The 18744-nt window shown below is 51.5% G+C and overlaps 1 protein-coding gene across 2 annotated transcripts in view; it reads right to left on the bottom strand.

Moving 5' to 3' along the window:
• XYLT1 (xylosyltransferase 1) overlaps positions 1–18744 on the bottom strand; it is a 261460-nt gene that overhangs the window by 121244 nt on the left and 121472 nt on the right. Inside the window, exon 1 of one of the 2 annotated variants that reach the window (XM_058680793.1) lies at positions 539–811. The exons of the other annotated variant lie outside the window; for it this stretch is intronic. Within the exon in view, the coding sequence (XP_058536776.1) occupies positions 539–610 (72 nt within the window). The 5' untranslated portion in view covers positions 611–811. Of the gene's footprint in view, positions 1–538; positions 812–18744 lie in introns of those variants that run through there. 2 annotated transcript variants of the gene reach the window in all.

Here is an 18744-nt window from a genome sequence, read left to right on the forward strand (position 1 = left end):
CCTGGGCTTGGGTTGCTTTGTGAAAAATCAACATGGGGGCTGAGAATACTCCAACCCCCCCCCACTGGTCTCCAAAGGGACACCTGCTGTATGGAGCATTGCAGCCCACATCCCACCGAGTCTGTGTCCCCGGTCCACTGGTGTGCCGATGAGACGTGACCTGCTTAAGACCAAGCACATGTGTTTCTCACCTGATCCCGTCCTTTCTTGGCCTCATAGATTTCAGAAGCCTCAATAGATCCTTGCACTACAAGGGTGTGGAAACAGGGGGCGTTGCCATTCATGGAGTGTTCTGGAAACATCCATGGCAGCATTTCTGCTTGTGGCAATGGCTGGCAGAGGAATGGTTGCTTCTGGCAGTTAGGGAGTGGGAGGGCATCAGAGGCACAGCATTACACACACTTCCAAGCACTGATGAATTTCCCTCCAGCCTGCCAAACTTCTGAACGCCCCCAGATGTCACCTGGGGGAACATCTCTTTTGTCATTATCCAGACCCAGAGCCTAATTCAGATGCATGCAGGACACAAAGCACTTACCAATGGTTTCCAGGTAACTGAATTTTCTAGCAAAGTAACTTCCATTTCATTCACAGGGATATTTTGTGTCATTCAGAGTTTGACCACAATTTCAGAAAATTACATCAAAGGCCACTTGAACTGCAGCTGTGAGTCACCAACGAACACACCTGTTACCCCGTCTGCCTTTGTGGCTCCTGAATTCGTGTTGACTCATGACAGCGGCCAACCTCTTCACACCTTGCCCTGCTCCCTCCACCCAAGTGTGGGACCCCAGCCAGCAGCATCTGCATCACTGGGAAGCAAGACGCACATGTAGGTACTCAGGCCCTGGACGGGGCTAGCTGAATCAGAATCATCTGTATCTTAGCAACGCCCTTGGTGATCTGTCTGCCAGCTAGGAGTTTGAGAAGTGCAGGTCTACAGTGTTGTCCCTGATCATTTACATATCATCAGTTTATAAACTACCTTTGCACCTTTCTTTCTCACACAACGTTAGAACAGGGCAGGTACTGATCTTTTTGAGACGGTGTGGGTGTGAGGATGTGAGAGTGAGAAGGAATTGCATTTACAGATGGGTGGAAGGAAGGTTTTTAAAGTTGTGGGCCTGGAGCAGTAGCCTAGCGGCTAAAGTTTTCGCCTTGCAGGTGCTCGGACCCCATAAGGGTGCCAGTTCTAATCCCAGATGCTCCACTTCCCATCAGGCTCCCTGTCTGTAGACTGGGAAAGCAGTAGAGGGAGGCCCAAAGCCTTGGGACCCTGCACCTGCATGGGAGACCTGGAAGAAGCTCCTGGCTTCAGAGCAGCTCAACTCCAGCCACCGCAGCTGCTTGGGGGAATGAACCAGCAGACAAAAGTTCTTCCTCTCTGTCTCTCTTTCTTTCTGCATATCTGTCTTTCCAATAAAATAAATAAATACCACAAAAATTCATTGCATTAAGAGGGGCTGGGTGACACTTGCACGTTGGTGTCAGAAACTTTGGTTGGATGCCCACACCGTGGGCACAGAATGAGGAGAGCTAGAATTTGCTCCTGCAAGTTCAGAGAGGGAAGTGGGCCCAGACAAAGACACTTCAGCGACGGAAGGGGAAATGCAGGGCATGGGTGGGGCTGGACACGCACCAGGGTTGGAGTGTATGGGGATAAGGAGTTGCAAAGATCACATGTTAATATAATGTAATAAAGGGACTTCAAAATGCTGATGGAAAATGAAATAGAAATAAAAAGAGAGACAGTGCTTTGTCAAACTGATTTAAATGTCTGTCAAGCTGGCAGGGCTTGATGTTGTGGCTGCTGTCACACTGCCTTGATGAGAGAGGAGCTGAGTATGTTTTCACTTGATGACTCTTTGGAGCCCTTGTTTCTTCTCGCATTGCACTATGGTTTTCTGTTCTGGTTACTTGTGGAACTCTGTGTTTAGTACAGCATGATGCTGATGACTAAAATGGAAATGAAAGATGTTATCTTGGTAGTCTAGTGGCTAAAGTTCTCTCCTTGCATGTGCCAGGATCCCAGATGGGCGCTGGTTCTAATCCCGATGGCCCCGCTTGTCATCCAGCTCCCTGCTTGTGGCCTGGGAAAGCAGTCGAGGATGACCCAAAGCTGTGGGACCCTGCACCTGCGTGGGAGACCCGGAAAAGGCTCCTGGCTTCAGATCAGCTCAGCTATGGCCTTTGCGGCCACTTGGGGAGTGAACCAATGGACGGAAGATCTCTATCTCTCCTCTTCTCTGTATATCTGACTTTCCAATAAAAATAAATCTTTTTAAAAAGATGTTATCTCAGAAGATAAAATACAAAATATTAGGAGAAAAAAGTTTACTTGGGTACCAATTAGTTTAAAATTTATGCAGAGCTTTTACAAAATGGGCATTTTTTTCATGATATTTTTGAAGATCTACATATAAAATTCTTGTGGAATGCTGAAAAATAAAATAAAGATAATGAAGGACTATGGAGCTGAGTGTGCAGGATGTAACCTGTGCAGAGGTGTGGCACTAAACCGGCTAACTAAACACCTGTTGAACTGCTTTTTTTTTTTTTTCTTTTTTATAAGGATGGTGCTGAACACTTTACACAAAGTATCTTTAAAAACTCCAGGGTAACTCTACTGGGTAGATGCTACCAGTTTCCACATTTTATGGGTGAAAGTATGGAGGCACAGAGAGGTGAAGTAATACTCCACAAGGCACACAGCATGGTTAGGAACTCTACTCTAACGGGCTACCCACGCACTTCCAGGGTTTGCTAAGCAGGTTGAGGAGCCAGACGACACTATTTCCACGAAGAACTCTGGACAAAAGCCATCAGGGAGCGTGCAGACCAGCGGAAAAAGGAATGTGGACAACCACAGGCTTCACCATCAAGTCCCTTCTCTTGGCTCCCCCTGGTTGACTCTAGATCTTGACTGAGAGCAACTCCCGGCTCTGTGGTGTACCTATCAGGTCCAAATGCCACCAAGGCTGTGTGTCTTGTGGCAATCACTCCCAGAGCAGGTCTGCTGCCTTGACTCCCTGGAAGCCCTCTTGTTCTGGCCGTTGTTCCCTAAGCATCCCCTGACCAGGGTCCTTCTCTTAGGGAAACATACAGGCCTCCTGCTGATGAAAGACGTGTTGCTTTCACACTCATCCTTGGCATCTGCAGGGGTCTCTGCACCCACACCCTGCTGCAAGTGGGTAAAGGACAGCACATTGGTGAGCTTGTGACTGCAGAGCTGCTGCAGAAATGATGCTTATGGAGCCAGCGACATCAATAAGGAAACGCTCATGTAAATAAATTAACAGACGCATTGACACACATGCAAACTCAGTTAATTTATATCATCTGAAATCCTGAGCCATTTGGGGTGAGGGAGGAGAGAGAGAGAGAGAGAAAAGGCTCCTAATATTGCCAGCCATGTGACTAAAGAACTGAACTTCCCCAGCAGCTGCCAATAAATTATTTTTACTACACAGAGGTAGAAATGAATATGCTGCTGCCACCCCCTAAATCTCCTTTATGAGCGTGTGTTTGCCTTGGCCCACCCTACTGGGGACAGAGGCTCCCAAGCAAGTTTCCATCGGCCCACCTGGTAAGGAAGGTGGCCGTCTGGTAGGCCTCCTCCCTGCAATCTGTACTTCCGGTGGCTGGCAAGTTTGGCACAGCATCTGTGTCTACTGGAAGGCCATGGGCATTAATGACCGCCACGCCCATGTCCCAGCTTTGGGGAGACAGTTTGTACATCCGAGCTGAAGGTTGCTGCAGTGCCTGGATGGGGTTTACTCTCTGGGTCCCACTGGGGTCGGGTACAGAGGCTCCAAGTGAGCGCCTGTTTGCATGTACAAGAGCCACCGCGAAGAAAGCTCTGGGTGCTCCCTTTGGGTAGGACATGCCCCACATCCACTTCTCAACCTGGAGGCAGGGGGGGAAGGGTCACGGCTGCCCGATGCAGTAGGGACAGGGACACATACGGAGCCACTCTTCTTTCACTCCCCAGCTGTGTGACCGTGAGAAAGCTTGCTGTCTGCCTACAGGAAAGAGATCCAATGACGTCTAAACCTCGCAGGCTTGATTAGGGTGTGTGTGGACTCAATCAGGGCAGAAAGCCCAGTTCAGCAGATGTGGCGACTAGTAAAAAGGTAGTTGTACCGACACCACTCCACCCACCCCCCTACAGCGACCTTTCATGTATTCCTTCACAGATGGTAATGCAGCGCCAAGTACTATCTAGGTGCTGGAGGTGTCCATGAATGAGACAGATGGAATCCTTTCCCCACGGTGCTGGTAAGACAGTCGGCCAATCTCCTAAGGACTCAAATCAACAGAGTACGCTCAAGTGCCAGGCATCTGGTGTCAATTTTGATCTACCCATTCGGCAACTGAGGCTCTCAGAGGGGTTGAGGAGCTAGGAGGAATGCATTGCCCTAGAGACTTGAGAAAGTGAGGATGGGACAAATGGATGGTTTAGAGGCTGGCTGAGTGGGAGGCCCAGAGGGCCACTTGTGCCTCCTTTAAGACGTCGTTCTCAGGAAGACTTTCCACGGAGAACAAAGAGTTTGGGTGGGCTTGGCTGGCAGGTCTCCCATCTCACTTACATAACACAGGCCAAGGTGAAAGTCATTGTGGGCCCCACTCCCTCACATCCTGCAGGCTCTGCTACACTCCCAGCTCCAGTCCCTCTTGGGCACCTGTAACTGTTTACCTGCACCACATCATTCTGTCAAGTACAGACACCACGGAAAAGCACCTGTGCCTCTCAAAGTCTCCAAGTGCGTGGCCTGAGAAGATTATGAAAGCCTGGCTGGCACTCCCCTTTGTGCTATTCACGACTGCCTGCATCTGAGGGAGGAGCAGGCCATGCCAGCCAAGACCAGACACCTTGTAATTTCTGGAAGCCAGTAGACAAAGGACATGGCCCTAACCCTAACCTGCAGTAGGATCTTCTGTATGGGAACAGGCACCCTTGGGCCAATCCTCCACTGCTGTTCCACGCACATGAGCAGGGAGTCGGATCTGAAGTGGAGCAGCCAGGACTCAAACCGGAGCCCATATGAGATGCTGGCCCTGTAGGCAGTGGCCTTGCCAGCTACGCCCCAGTGCCAACCCCAATGTCTGTCCCCGTCCTTTGATATTTCATGAGTATTTCTAGTCTTTCCCCTTCATTTCTACTCCATTCTATTTCTCAGAAAATGTGATGCAAGGAAAATTAACAACATTTAGTCCACCCAGTCTCAGCTTCTCCTGCCCACTGGAATCATGTGGTAGCCTTAAAAAAATGTTCCTGCCCAGGCTTGCACCCTGGAGACAGTGGGTTAGTTGGCTAGGAGGTAAGATGGGTAGGGAACTGAGATTTTTAGAAGCTTGCCAGGTGATTCCTACAGTCAATGACGAGCAATCGCCTGTGGCTTAGCTGCTCTCACAGTGGGTCAAGTTCACCCCTGCAGGACTCCAGAGGAAAGAAAACTATGCCCAAGGCTGCCTGGCCTGGAACAGACAGATGGGACCTACAGCCAGAGGCAGGCAGGTGTTGGAGCTGCAGCTCTAGGTCACACCCCAGACTGTAGCTCTGCTGTGCTCTGCCCTTCAGCACCCTGCTCCCCATGTCCAGACCGGGAGTGTTGGGCTAGAGGTGCCCTTTGGAATGCTTTGCCAAGGGCTCATGGACATCGTTGGAAGGAAATGGATGACTGTGGTTCTGAAGAATGTTACTTAGGAAAACGGAGCCTGGTTGTTCTACCCCAGCTCGAACAGGTACGGGTGCTTGGGCAGGTATCTGAGGCAATCCCTCGGTCTAGCCACAGAGGCAAAAGCCTCCTCATTTAATGTCATCTCAATGGCACCCATTTTCTCTCCTGAGATGGTTCTGGGGTATCTGAGCTCCAAGGAGTGTGCCCCTTCTGTCAGTCTTGTGCACTGTGGGCCAAGAACTCCTCTTGGAAGAGCATGGGACTAGGTGTATGGGGTGGATATGGCCTCTGGCTCCCAACTACCTGGACAGACCCAGATTGCCCAGGCCAATGGTTCGCACCTGAGATGACAAAGCAAGAAAGGGGAGCTGGTCTCCTCCACTTGTTTCCAGGTGGGTACTGACAGGGTTGGCCACATCTCTGGCTCCAGGGTGCAGCCTGGCCCCTGCTTGGTCCAGGCTCTCCATGTGACTACACTTCCCACCTTCCAGTCATGACTGAGAGCAGCCATTCTACACACCAGGTGTTGCTCCAAGCTCCTGGTATGGACGGCAGCCCTGGGAAGCCAATATGACAGTGTCTCCATTTCGTGGATAAAGAAACTGAGGTACACGGAGGTGAAATGACTTCCGGCTGAAGCTCCCCATCCCCAGCTGCCTCACCCTCCCCATCCCAGCCAGTCAATGGCAATGGGCCAGTATCCCACATCCCTCGCTCCTAGGACCAGAAGCTGGCAGCTACTCAAGATGTGGCTGCTTTGGGGAGCAAGGGGGTGGGAGGAGACAGAGGGAAAACGTTTTTAGAAATGATTTCTGACAAGTGACCAGAAATTAAAATAACAACATTTGGTTTGTCTTGCTAGCTGGAGGCGAAAATCAGTTCAGCTGGGAGGGTAAGGCTGCGGGCTCCAGGCGGATCAGGCTGGCTCAGCCAGAGCTGGCCGGCTTGGAGGAGGAAGGATGAGGGCTGCTCCAGACCCCACCTGGGAGCTTCCTGCTGGGCTTTCCATGGAGGGAAAGGTTAAGATACTAGGGGGCACAGCTATGAGAATGGGAGCTTCTAGGAGGTTTGCAAAGCCTGATGTGGTATAGGGTCCAGGAAACCCTGGGAAGACCAAGTGTAAGATTACAGAAAACCAGGAGACGTAACCCAGTCCGGAGCAGCAGGGCCTCTTGAGGCTGGCAGTGAGAAGAGACTCTTGCTGTACCCTTGCTCTCTGCCACTGTGGCACGGCCTGGGCCTGCATCCTATCATTTTCTTCTCTCAAGGTTCCTTAGATGTGGCTGCCACTATTGCTGGCCCCAATTAATGTGCGAGGAAACTGAGGCATGGGAACTTGAATCCTACTTTCCAACAGCAACAGAGCCAACAAGCAGAGGAGCTCCAGGGCTTAAGACGTCCTGTGGGGTGTGCGTGTCTCTGTATTCCCAAAACACCCATGGAGGAAGCAGGAGTCCCACAGGGGTGACTGGACAGACAGTGGGGTGTATGCTGGCCTCAGAGGGAAGGAAGCAGGAGCCGGCCTTGGAAAACTGGCAGGCGGGCACGTCTGGAGGTGAAGGCAAGCCAACGGGAGCAGATGGGGCCCTGCAGCAGATGCTAATGCAGTTTGCCTTTTCCATATGCTTTTCTCTTTAACTGCAATAAGTGAATTGTTCTTTAATATCTGTCAGGAGCTTCCACTCTGAGGGCCGGTGGCAATCACAGCCTCTCAAGCAGACACAAAAAGGGAAGCTGGCTAGACTGTCTCTTCACATATAAGAGCAAGAGCCTGGAGTGACAAAAAAGTTTGGTGTGTTCAGTGTGGTCCAGGCACCTGCGGGTGCACCTGTGTGTATACGCACAGGCACTCACACTTATGGACCCTTCCCTTCCTCGCCAATCAGTGTTGCCTGACATTGTAGTCTACACAAGCCCAGGTCAGCATCCTTCCTGCTTGATAATAAGAGGTGGAGATGCTGGGCCCAGCACTGTAGACAGGCACTTGCAGCATTGGCAGCCCATATGGCTCAGGCCTAGGCTACTCCACTTTTGATCCAGTTCCCTGCCAGTGAGCTTGGGACAGCAGTGGAAGAGGACCCAAGTGCTCCCACATGGGTAGGAGACCCAGAAGCTCCTGGCTCCTGCCCTTGGCCTGGCCCAGACACGGTTTTTACAGCCATCTGGGGAGTAAACCAGAACGTGGAACATCTCTGTCTACTCCTCTCTGTAACTCATCTTTCCAAATATATAAATTAATCTTCAAAATAAAGAAGAGCTGCCCACTTTGACTCTGGACAAAACAAAACTAAACAAAAACCACTTTGAAAATGTATGCATGGCTGAAACCACTTGGCTACCTGGGATTTGTAAAGCACCCTAGCCTCTGCCTCTGGCCTTGAGACACACAGCCCCACGACCACCATCACCCAGGGGTGGGCCTGGACAATGGTGCTATGGACAGCACCTCTCAGAGGAGGTTACACAGGAGGAGGCATATGGGGGGGCTCGGCCTCTGGGCCTCACTGGCCAACTCAACAAGTGCCCAGGCTGCAACCTCAGCAGACTACAGCAATGCCCCTCAGAGCCCAGTAAGCTTGGACAGCTGCATGTCTCTTCTCTGAGCATCAGTTTCTTTGTCTGCATAACGGGAGGAAACGGGCAATGTCAGAGACACAAGAAGTTCAAGAGATAAACCATGCAGACAAGATGCTCTGCACAGCAACGGGTACACTGTTGTCATTTTTCAAATCCACATTAGAGATATAGCATCCCTAATTCCAACACCTGAAATACAAGAGGCTCTAAACCCCGAAACTCTGAGGGCTGACATGGCTCCACAAATGGAAAATTCCACACCTGACCTCATCTCTGGGCACAGTGAAATCTCAGGTTCAGTAAGAACATTGCATCACACTGCCTTCAGGCTACCTGAATAGGTATGGGAAAAATAACCATATTTCATGTTTGGAACAATTGTGAGATGTCTCACATATTTGTAAATATTCCCCCAATTTAAAATGTCTGAAATCCAACAGTTTTGCTCCAAAGTTTATTGGATACGTGGCATTCAACCTCTCTCTTCATTCACTCCACCAATATTTGAGCAGGTTTTAGGCAGAGTCTGCTGTTCCGAGTCCTGAGCAGTGAACAGAACCAATTCAGCTCCTGCCCTTGTGGGCCCTTACTCTCTCCCAGGAAGAGGAAACAGGTAGTTGTAAGCTCCGGTCTGAGAACAAGTGAATAAGCGAAGGCCAAGCAGGAGAGATCTGGTCAGTCGACATTTCTGATGCAAACCAGAGAGGACTTTTGGAAAGAGGGCACCTTTGGGCTGTGGCCTGAGGGCCCACATAGAAGGAGATGTGGACATCCAGCAGGGTACCTAGCTCTGTCTTGGTCGTCAGGGAAGAGATCAGTGGATGGAAGTGACAGAAGGCGATATTGTCGGAGAACCTCCCCAGGTCATGGTCAAATAATGAAAATGCCTGTTGGCTCATCAAGGAACGAGGTGCCTTCCTTGCCATCCTAATCCACCTGCCCTCCGTGTCCATCGGTGTTGACTCATAGTGCATTCTGACTCCACATTAATTTGTCACCCATGTGAGTCCTTGGCCATCATGGGATTAGAATGAGCTCAGGGAGCTGACATATGTGACCTGGGCACACTCACAGACTCACATAGATCTGCTTACGTAATCCTCCCAACAACTGCCAGGGGAGGCATCCTCCTTCACCTCTTCCTCCTCCTCTTCCTCATTCCTGTTTAGCAGACGGTTAAACTGAGGCAGATGTGAAGTAAGTAAGCTTCCCAAAGCCTCCTGGGGGGCAAGTGGAAGAGTGCGATGGTAGTTCCTTCATCACTAGTCGTCATCATGGATTGGGTCTGCACATTCTTCTCAGCATTTTACAAACACCTTCAAACTTACCATTCCAGGACTGTTTCCATCCCCACCTTACAAATCAAGAACCTGATGTCCCGAGCCTTCAGACCCACCTGACACCATCCAGCCCAGTCCGCGATTTGCAGCTTTGCAAGGATGACTAACAGGGCCCTGCCTACCCTGGAACACCGCCTCCCTCAGCCTGGGTGTGCGCCTTGTCCACCTGCACAGAGACTAACTCTCGGCTTCTGCATGCACTCTCATGCAGTGTACACCCTGGACAACTGTATGTGGAGGAATTGCACCTTGCTAGAAAGTGGCAGAACTGAAATTGCAACTGGGGTCTCACTTGGATGTGAGCTTCTGTTACAGGCTGTGATCCATCACCCACTCAGGCAGCACTCGTCCCTTGGACACTCAGGCCTAGATTCAGCCTGAGCCCATTGCTGTTCAGCTCACATCCAGGCCAGCACCATCACATGAACGGGAGCCCAGAAGGTGGACACGTCCTTCCAGATCAGGGCCCTTTCTTCCCAGAGGCCATGAGCACTTTCCCATATTCTGGGAAAGACTCAGCACCATATGGGTGCTGCAGACCCCTGGTTCCTGGCAGCAGTGCTACGTGTGGCCCCGGCTCCCCACCCCCACCAGCAGCCGCTCTGCACATGGTAACCTTTCCTGCCCTGCCCTGCCCTGCCTTGCCCTGTCAGTCTGCAGTCTAGTCCTTCTGAGGACTCCACTAGAGGCAGCTGCAGCCAGGGGCTGACTGCCAGCAGCCCTCGGCTCCACTAAGTTGTCATTTTTCATTAAGGGCGACTGTGCTGGGCTCTGGGGATGACAAGCCTATGCCGAGCATCCCCCAGAGAAGACAGAGCAAGAGAGGTGGAATGAAGCGAGAGAACCCAGGCCTCCACAGAAGGGATGGGTCGAGCCCAGGTAGCAGAAATGATGATGATAAACAATGCTATCACAGCTTACGGTCCCCCATCACTCAGTAACAAAACGAACACAGTAAGAGTTCAACATGCGGTCGGATGGTCCAATCAGAGGCCACATGGACTCCATCGCGGCTGCTCAATTCTGCCACTGTGCCAAGATGGCAGGCACAAGCCAGTGTTCCACAAACTTCATTCATAAACACAAGTGAGGGCCACTCCTGCCCCGTGAGCTGTGACGGTCATACCCTGTCCCAGATCACTCAGTCCCCTACAGGGTCACATGAAGCCCACTCCGCATCCCTCCTCCCCTTCCCCCCTTGGGCCACACATTTTCCTTTCTCTAGCATCTCCAAGGGAACCTCCCTTGCTCACTGTCCTCATCATTTTCACACTTGATTCTGTACTGTGGGACAAGTCACTCTGAACTCCATGGCTTTGCTCTCCTGATTTCGCAGATGGATGTCCCTGCTAGAAACCACGGTGGTGACTGCTCTTTTTCCAAGGCTTGGCTGATCTGGATCCTCAGCTACGGGAATTGGAAAGAGTTACCATGCCTTCTGGCATGTTCCAAGAGCCTGCGTGTCAAGAGGACTGCTTTTGTTCAACACACTAGAAGCCAAAACAAAGACGTCTCAGGTTTTCAGCTATAGAAATTTGACCTGTTCCAAAATAAGAAAAACAAACAAACAAAAAAGCCCAGATAAACAGAACAAAACCAGATGCAAGTCTGGGGTTTAATCTGTTCTACCCCACACCAGAGCAAACCCTCTCAGAGGCACAGGTTGGCAATGTGACGACGACACCTTGCGGAGAATGGAAATGCACGGTTGTGGCAAGTGAAGTCCAGGGAGTTTTAGTTCTGGGGCTGTGACCCCATCGAGAAGCACAGCTCGCGCCTCTTGCTGGCCCCTGCTGGATCCCAACTGTCCCACTCAGAATGCTGAAACTCTGCGGGGCTCTTTAAGCAAACTCTGGACTGGCCTGCTTCTCCTCCAAGCTGAAGAGAATATACAGCCAAAGTCGACACGGCAGCCTGGCCAAGGAGCTCATCCAGTTAAGCGGCTGCCAGCCACGTCTCGGAAATTCCATCCAAGAAGTCAGGGTCAGTGTCAAACTTTCCATAATTTTTAACAACCTTCTAAGTTAAAGTAAAAGGGCCCATCTGTACTGACTTGAATTTTTAAGTCTGTGGCTAAGAAGGCAGAACTGTTCTCATTCTGTATTATGGTCAAGTTCTACTTCCAAGAGGGGCCAGCCTGGTTGCAGAGACAATGGGTTTCCATCCCAGTCTGGCATTGCTGCTGCTAATTTTGGAGCTTGCTCTTACCCAGAGAGCCAAAAGCAAATGAGGCCTTGCCCATGTGGGATTACTGGTGGGTTCCACGTCTCAGGATTCCTAGTGTGTTCCCCACAGGGTTGGACCACACAGATCATGAGCTGAGCTTCCCAGGGGCTTGGCTTGCTCTGAGCTAGAGGTTGTGAAATCACTGAGTACAATTGCTTAGGAAGAACATAAGGTCAAGGTCAGATGCCCAGTCAGTGAGTGGGCAGGAAGGAACATGGCAGCTGGCTTGTGTCACCTCCATGCTGCTCTTAACAAAACAGCCAACATGGTGCATGACTGCCTCTATGCGAGGGACCAGGCTGAGGTGGCTCACGCTGACTCTGCAACCAAGTCCCCATCATCTTCAGGTCATGTGATGATCATTTTATGTGACAAGAACTTTTACTGGGCAGGCAGTCTACAAGATGTGGGGACCAACGGCAGGGAAGGGCTATTATTCTCCATTACACAGATGTGGATACTGAGGTCCAAGGAAGGGAAATGGCATGAATGCAGTCTCCAGCCTGTTAGTGGTAGGGTAAGGAACAGACAGTAGATCCTTAGCTTCCACTCTCAGCCAAAAGAGGATTCAGATGCAGGTTCAGAAGCCAGGAGCTTCTTCTGGGTCTCCCACACGAGTGCAGGGTCCCAAGACTTTGCACCGTTCTCTATCACTTTCCCAGGCCACAAGCAGGGAGCTGGATGGGAAGTAGTGCAGCCGAGACATGAACTGGAACCCATATGGGATCCTGGTGCATGCAAGGTGAGGATTTAGCCACTGAGCCATTGTGCCGGGCCCTGCAAGTGAGTCTTGAAGCTGTGTTTTCCTTGCTTTTGGTCTGTTGAGAGGAAGCATGGAAGGAAGGTTGCTTCCCAAAGTAAAAGACATACAAAAAACAAGCCCAGGGTCTGGCACTAGGGTAGACTAATCTGCCCCTTGGGATGCTAGCCCCCTTGCCTGAGCACCTGCTCTGAGGCCTGGCTACTCCATACTTTTGATCCAGCTCCCTGCTGATGCACCTGGCAGGCGGCAGATGACATCGTTATAAGAGATCAGGATGGATTTCCTGGCTCCTGGCTGTAGTCTGGCCCATTACAGGCACTTGGGGAGCAAAACAGTACATGTAAGAACTCCTTCTCTCTCTCGCTCCTTTTTCAAATAAATCAATGTATCCTTTTTAAAAAAAGTTGGAAATTGTACTTTACTTATTGACTTGTGCTCTTCTGTGTTACAAAAAGGCTTGTAACAACCACATTGGCCAAAAATTAGACAAAAGCACAGTGGGCTGGGAAGGAGGGAGTTTAAGAGAGTCAGAGAATAGTGAGACAGGAATAGTGGCATGCCACTTCCCACTCTCAGGAAATCACAGGACCCAGCCACTTGGGACAGGCATGGGCTTGATGTGTGAGCTTCCTAGCAGGCAATGCAAAGAGGGAAGCACACATTCAGTTGTTCAGATCTATGTCACAGAGAAGAATTCTTATCCATTCTCATTCTCATTTAACTTCACTCCCATGCAATAGCTGTCTCTACAGATGTGAAAACACTTGCTTTTTGACCTTTCAGAAGTAGCTGTGGGCCTAGGGGGTACCAGCTAGTCAGCACCCTCACAACCCTGGGACAGCTGGGTGCTTAGTTATCCAGCATCACCTGACCAGGCTGGTGGGTGATGAAGGAGCAATCCAAGGCCATATTGGTAGGGGACAACATTGCTGGAACAGCAACAGGGAATGAATGAAACAGAGAAATCTCCAACTTGAAGGTGAGTGGGAAACAGCACATATGGGTTGGTATTATCCTGCTACACCCACTTTCTCTGAAGCTAACTCCTGCATATTGTGAAGCTGGTGGGACTCATGGCCCCACCCAGGCCTGCTGTTTAGGGGTGAGGGGCTCAAGCAATTGACCTTTGCCCCAGCATGAAGGGAGACCCTGTCAGGTAGACCAGCATTTGACCCATGCCACAAGCAGTGAAACTGTGAACTGAGTTGGGCTCCTGCAGGCAGTGGGAGGGAGAGCATTCCTGGCCCCCAAAACCCACCAGGAGACATTGCAGGGGTCCCCCCAGAACTCTCAGCGGGAGACCAGACACTGAATCCGCTGGATGATGCCTGTGTTGTCTTTAGGTTCCAGGTGATTCAGAGGGGAGAAGCAGCATGGGAAGGGTGGGGCCTCCTGGTAGCCGGGGTTCACTGTCACCAACCACCACCACACAGCTCCATTTAACATCCAAGAACCAGGGCTTCATCTCTCAACCCACCCCCCGCTGGCCTGACAGCAGCTCCCTAACCTAACATCCACTTAGTACGACTCCTGCAGCTCCCGGAGGACACTGTGACAATTAAACCACTGACTCTCAGCAGGGGCAAAGCTGTGTGTGCATTCCCTGGCATTCCTTCTGCCACTTCCCTCCAGCACCCTTTGCCTGCCCTGTTTGAAAGTCACTGCAATGTAGGTGCAGGCAGGAAACAGTGAGGTGCAGCTATGGCAAGCGCAGGATGGCCAAGCAGGTGAGCCCTGAGCATGCCCTGTGCCCTGGGCTCAGGACCCTGGATCTACTGGCTGGCTGCAGGATGGAGCCAGTTGCTGACTCCTTCCCTCCCAGACTCACATTCCCATTGTTACAAGCAGACAAACTCGCCTCCCACCTGGTGGACAACGGACGAAGCCTTGGCATCCTGCAAGGACTGGAAGCTGCCTCCTGGGCTCCTGTGTGCAGGCTCACCTTCCCCACCTGGCTTTTCCTTTAGGGGAGGAGGTAGTTCTCACAAAGGTGTGTGTGTGGGTGGGGGGTGGGCAACAGGGAAGGGAAGATTTTTGCAGAACATGCAAGTGTCAGTGACATGGACCTGGGAGCCCCCATGTTGCACGAGGCACCACTACTGCCCTAGACAAGGGCAACTCCTCGCTATTTTTATTCCTGCTCCATGGCTGTCACACCACAGGTGAAGCTGCTGCTCAAGAGAGGTGGCCAGCAGCAAGGGATGTTCACTCAGAGGCTGGGGCAGCCTGAATACCAATGGGGCAGCAGGAGACTGCACCACAAGAGCTGCCAGGAGACAAGGACCAGGAAGAGCTGGGTCACACAGGGGCACCCAGTAAGGAGGGGGTGAAGTGAGGCTGAGCAGGCCTGGGCGGGGCTAAGTAGGGAGAGTGGGTGAGGCTGGAGGGGCAGGGCTTGCCAGGGAAGGGCCTGGTGGGGCTAAGACGGGTTGAGCAAGGCTGGGTGGGGTTGGCTTGCGGCTCAGAAAGCCCAACTCTGGGCAAGAGGGGGCTGAAAATGCAGGGTCTGGGCTTTTCTTGGGGCAGGAAGCACATTGCCAGGCTCACCACTGCATGGCAGGATCCTGAAGTGCCTGGAGTGGACATAATGCAGGCACTACATCAATAACGTTGCACAGAAGTATTGTCCTGGCTCGCTGAGGCAGGTGCATGGGCAGCAGATAGGAGAAACAAGGCACACAAGAGGGTCCCCAGAGTGGGATGCAGGGCAGCAGGATGCTGGGTTCACAGATTGGTCAAGTTGGCTGGGAGGGGAGGTTGCAGCAAAGACTCCCAGGGAGGTGAGTAGGCAGACTGTGCGGATATCCAGGAGGGAGCATTTCTGGAAGCGGGAGTGAAGGTGTCCCACCTTACTGGTGGACACTAGAAGGAAGGGCAATGGGGGTTGAGTGGAGGAAGTCACAGGTTACAAGGCCGGGGCATTGTTACGGGCAGCCCCACCACAGAGGGATTCCAGCCAAGACGCCAGCAGGTGCAGTCCTGGCCCATGGTGAAAGGAGAGACCCTTTGTCTGCCAAGAGCACACAGGAAAACTCTGGGTTGTGAAGGTGCTACTTGACAAGCCGCCCCAACAAATGCTGCTCCTCTGTGGCTCAGTGACACCGAAGTCATTTCCTGAAAAGCTGTGATAACACGGATGTGGCCGGGGGCCTCTGTGGGAGGGTGGTAAGCCACTCTGGGGGAACAGGGGGCCCCAGAAGAGACCAGATCAACATCAGCCCCGCTCCAAGTGACAACCCTACGGTGGGGCAGGAGTCCTGTCCGTAACGTATTCAGTGTATTCATCTGATTGCAAACTCTGGTCCCACGGCCTCCGAAGAACCTGGGCCTGGGCTCCCTCTCACATAGGTGATTAAAGCAGAGAGAGCCCAATTCCTTTTGCTGCCTCTCGTTTGTGAATAATCAAAGGCTAATTAGCAGGAGTCAGACGTGCAAGATACAGAGGAGGCGCGGACAGCACAACAGCCAGCTGGCACTGACACAAATGTCAGCGGGGCTGGATGGACAGGAGAGAGGCCAGCAGGGCCCAGGCCACACTGGGAGGAGGGTCCCTGGGGCCAGGCCCACCCAGAGACAGACTGGGGGAGTCAAGGAGGAGCTGGCCTCTTTGTCAGCTCACACATTCAGCCAAAGCGTGAAGAATCCAGACGGAGAGGCTTGGATTGTGGTACAGCCAATGAAGCTGCTGCCTGTAGCAGCCCACGTGTACCCGCTCTGTGTCCTGGCTGCTCTGCTCCCCATCCAGCTTCCTGCTACTACGCCTGGGAAAGCAGTGGAGGCTGGTCCAAGGGTTTGGGTCCTGGCCAGGCACGGGACCTTCCCATGGGCTTGCACTTCAGTGCAATCACACATGTGTGGGGAGGGTTGCTAAGGCGGGGTTTTATTGGCACAAGGCTGAAACTAATCTCAAGCTGATGAGCCATGCCCCAGTTCAAGCAATGAGGCAAGGCGGATGCCCGTGGAAAACAAGGCAGCTAGTCATGAAACGGGACTAGGCAACGGGACACATCTGCAAACGAAGCAACTGGAGATGGCCAGAGAAGTGAAACGAGCAAAATAACGTGGCCACTGGCACTGCTTCCTGCATGGGTCAAGGAGGGCGGCAAAAAGCACAGTGTAGCAGGGGACAGGGAGGAGGAACCACTCGGCCCATGGGCCACGTAAGAACTGGGAACTTGTTTGTTCTGGATGTGCCAAGGCAGCCGCAGGCGGGACTCCAAATTCAATAAATCCATAGCAGGCTAATTTTTAAGTTGGTAATTTTTTTATGGCCTGCAAATGATGTTATAAATGGCCCTTGGCAGTAAGAGAAAAAAACATTCCCCACCTTTAGAAGCAATCACTAAGATTGAATTCTGACTCCTCCTTGCTGGCTGTGTGGCTTTGGGCAGATTACTTCACCTCTCTGGGCCTTGTATTCTTTGGAGAAGTCAACATATCTGAGTGTGCATTCTCAGTGGAGGTGTGAGCAATTGCCTCAAAGGGGCAAAAAAGTAGTGGGTAGGTGTGAAAAAGTGATTGCAATGGTCCCCCTAAAAATTCAGCCTAATAATATCTTATACCTTAGCATTTAATTCTCTCCCTAGGAAGAATTTCAATTACATCAAACATTTCTTTTTAGTAGGCCTTAAAAAATAGGTTGAGTCACACTGCTCTAAAATACTCCAAGAGCATGAGGCAAATGGGACAAGAGTGACTGTGTAATGCCACTGGGAGGCTTAAATGAGATAGATGTTACTATGAACTCAGAGTCTCCCCATGAAGGCTGGCTGCTGAGTGCTCCTCTTAAGCCCGGTTTTCTACACGAAGACCTGGAGATTTGGAGATGGGCGAGGGCTCGTCCTGGAATCAGGAGCTGAGCCAGCCTTCGTACCTGCTCCGAGGGCTTCCTTTTTAAGCCCAAAGAGCGCTTGAAGACCACCATGTGGTCAGGATGTGATGCGGCTGCCCAGGCCAGGGGTGAGGGTGTGTCCTCGCTGTTCTGTCCATTAGCATATGATGTCAAGTACAGTCCAGGAGAGGTCACAGCAGGTGCCCACTAACTCCTCCCCATGACTACCTTCAGCAAGTTGTAGAGCACATGGACGCCTCACAATACCCTCCTGTGAAGTCCTCTACAGAAATTTCCACCTCCCCCAAGCCCCAAGAGCAGGTCTGCCTGCTGCGAGCCGCCGTCTGTGTAAATTATTTGGACACAGGGTGGTGGAGGTGACAGACTGGCTTTTCACGCTGGCAGCCAGAAAGCTTGGAGCCAAAACCCCGGCCCCCCGAGAGTAACATCTTCAAGGCAGGGTGGAGCGTTCGTGCCAACTCCGAGCTATGACCTTGCTGTTGGGCTTCCTTCTTTTGCTTCATTTTTAACTCACACAACCATCTTTTGACTTGTATGTTTTAGACAACCATAAACCCTTCCTGGAATCGGGAGAGGCATAAAACATTGAATCAACAAGCACACAGAGTTCCATGAGGTACCAGAAGAAGCTATCCCTGCCAGAAGAAATCACTGGGTTACGATCACCCAACTTCCCAGTGGCTTTTGAGCAAGGCTGGGAAAAGTTGGGGATGGCTTTGGCCTGGCCTGGATGAGGAGGAGAGGAAAACACAGACACACACACACAGAGCGAGAGAGAGAGAGAGAAAGAATCCTCCCTACACAAAGTTCATGAAAAACAGAACAAACAAAAAAATAGGCTTCTTTACATGGAAAAATATCTAAATCTATAGAGGTTTTTTGTTTGTTTTACAAGCAACCCATTTTCCATGGCCTTTTGGAAGCTCCATTGTAAGCATAGATTTCGAAGTTTATTTGTACCAAAAATAAGCCTTGTTTTAATTCCATCTTCCATGAACTCACTGAGACATGCTTGGAAGGCAGGGGGACCGAGGGGAGCTGGGACGGCAGGATCCGAGAGGCAGGCACTACATGGGGAAGGGAGGGGACAGGAGGAGCTTCAGTCACGGTGGTCTCAGCAGATGGCTCAGGGTCTGACTCCTTGGTTCACACATCCCTTCACTCATTCACAACACACCCCATGTGGAAGGCTTTGTCCTGCCTGTACCGAATGCAAGGATGAACCTGACATGGCACAATGCCTGGCCTCCTGCACTCTGTGCTCCATCGCTGGCCTCCTGGCCTCTTAACGCTAAACTAAGAGAC

This window comes from Ochotona princeps, chromosome 24 (genome assembly GCF_030435755.1).
Source record: "Ochotona princeps isolate mOchPri1 chromosome 24, mOchPri1.hap1, whole genome shotgun sequence".
NCBI lineage: Eukaryota > Metazoa > Chordata > Mammalia > Lagomorpha > Ochotonidae > Ochotona > Ochotona princeps.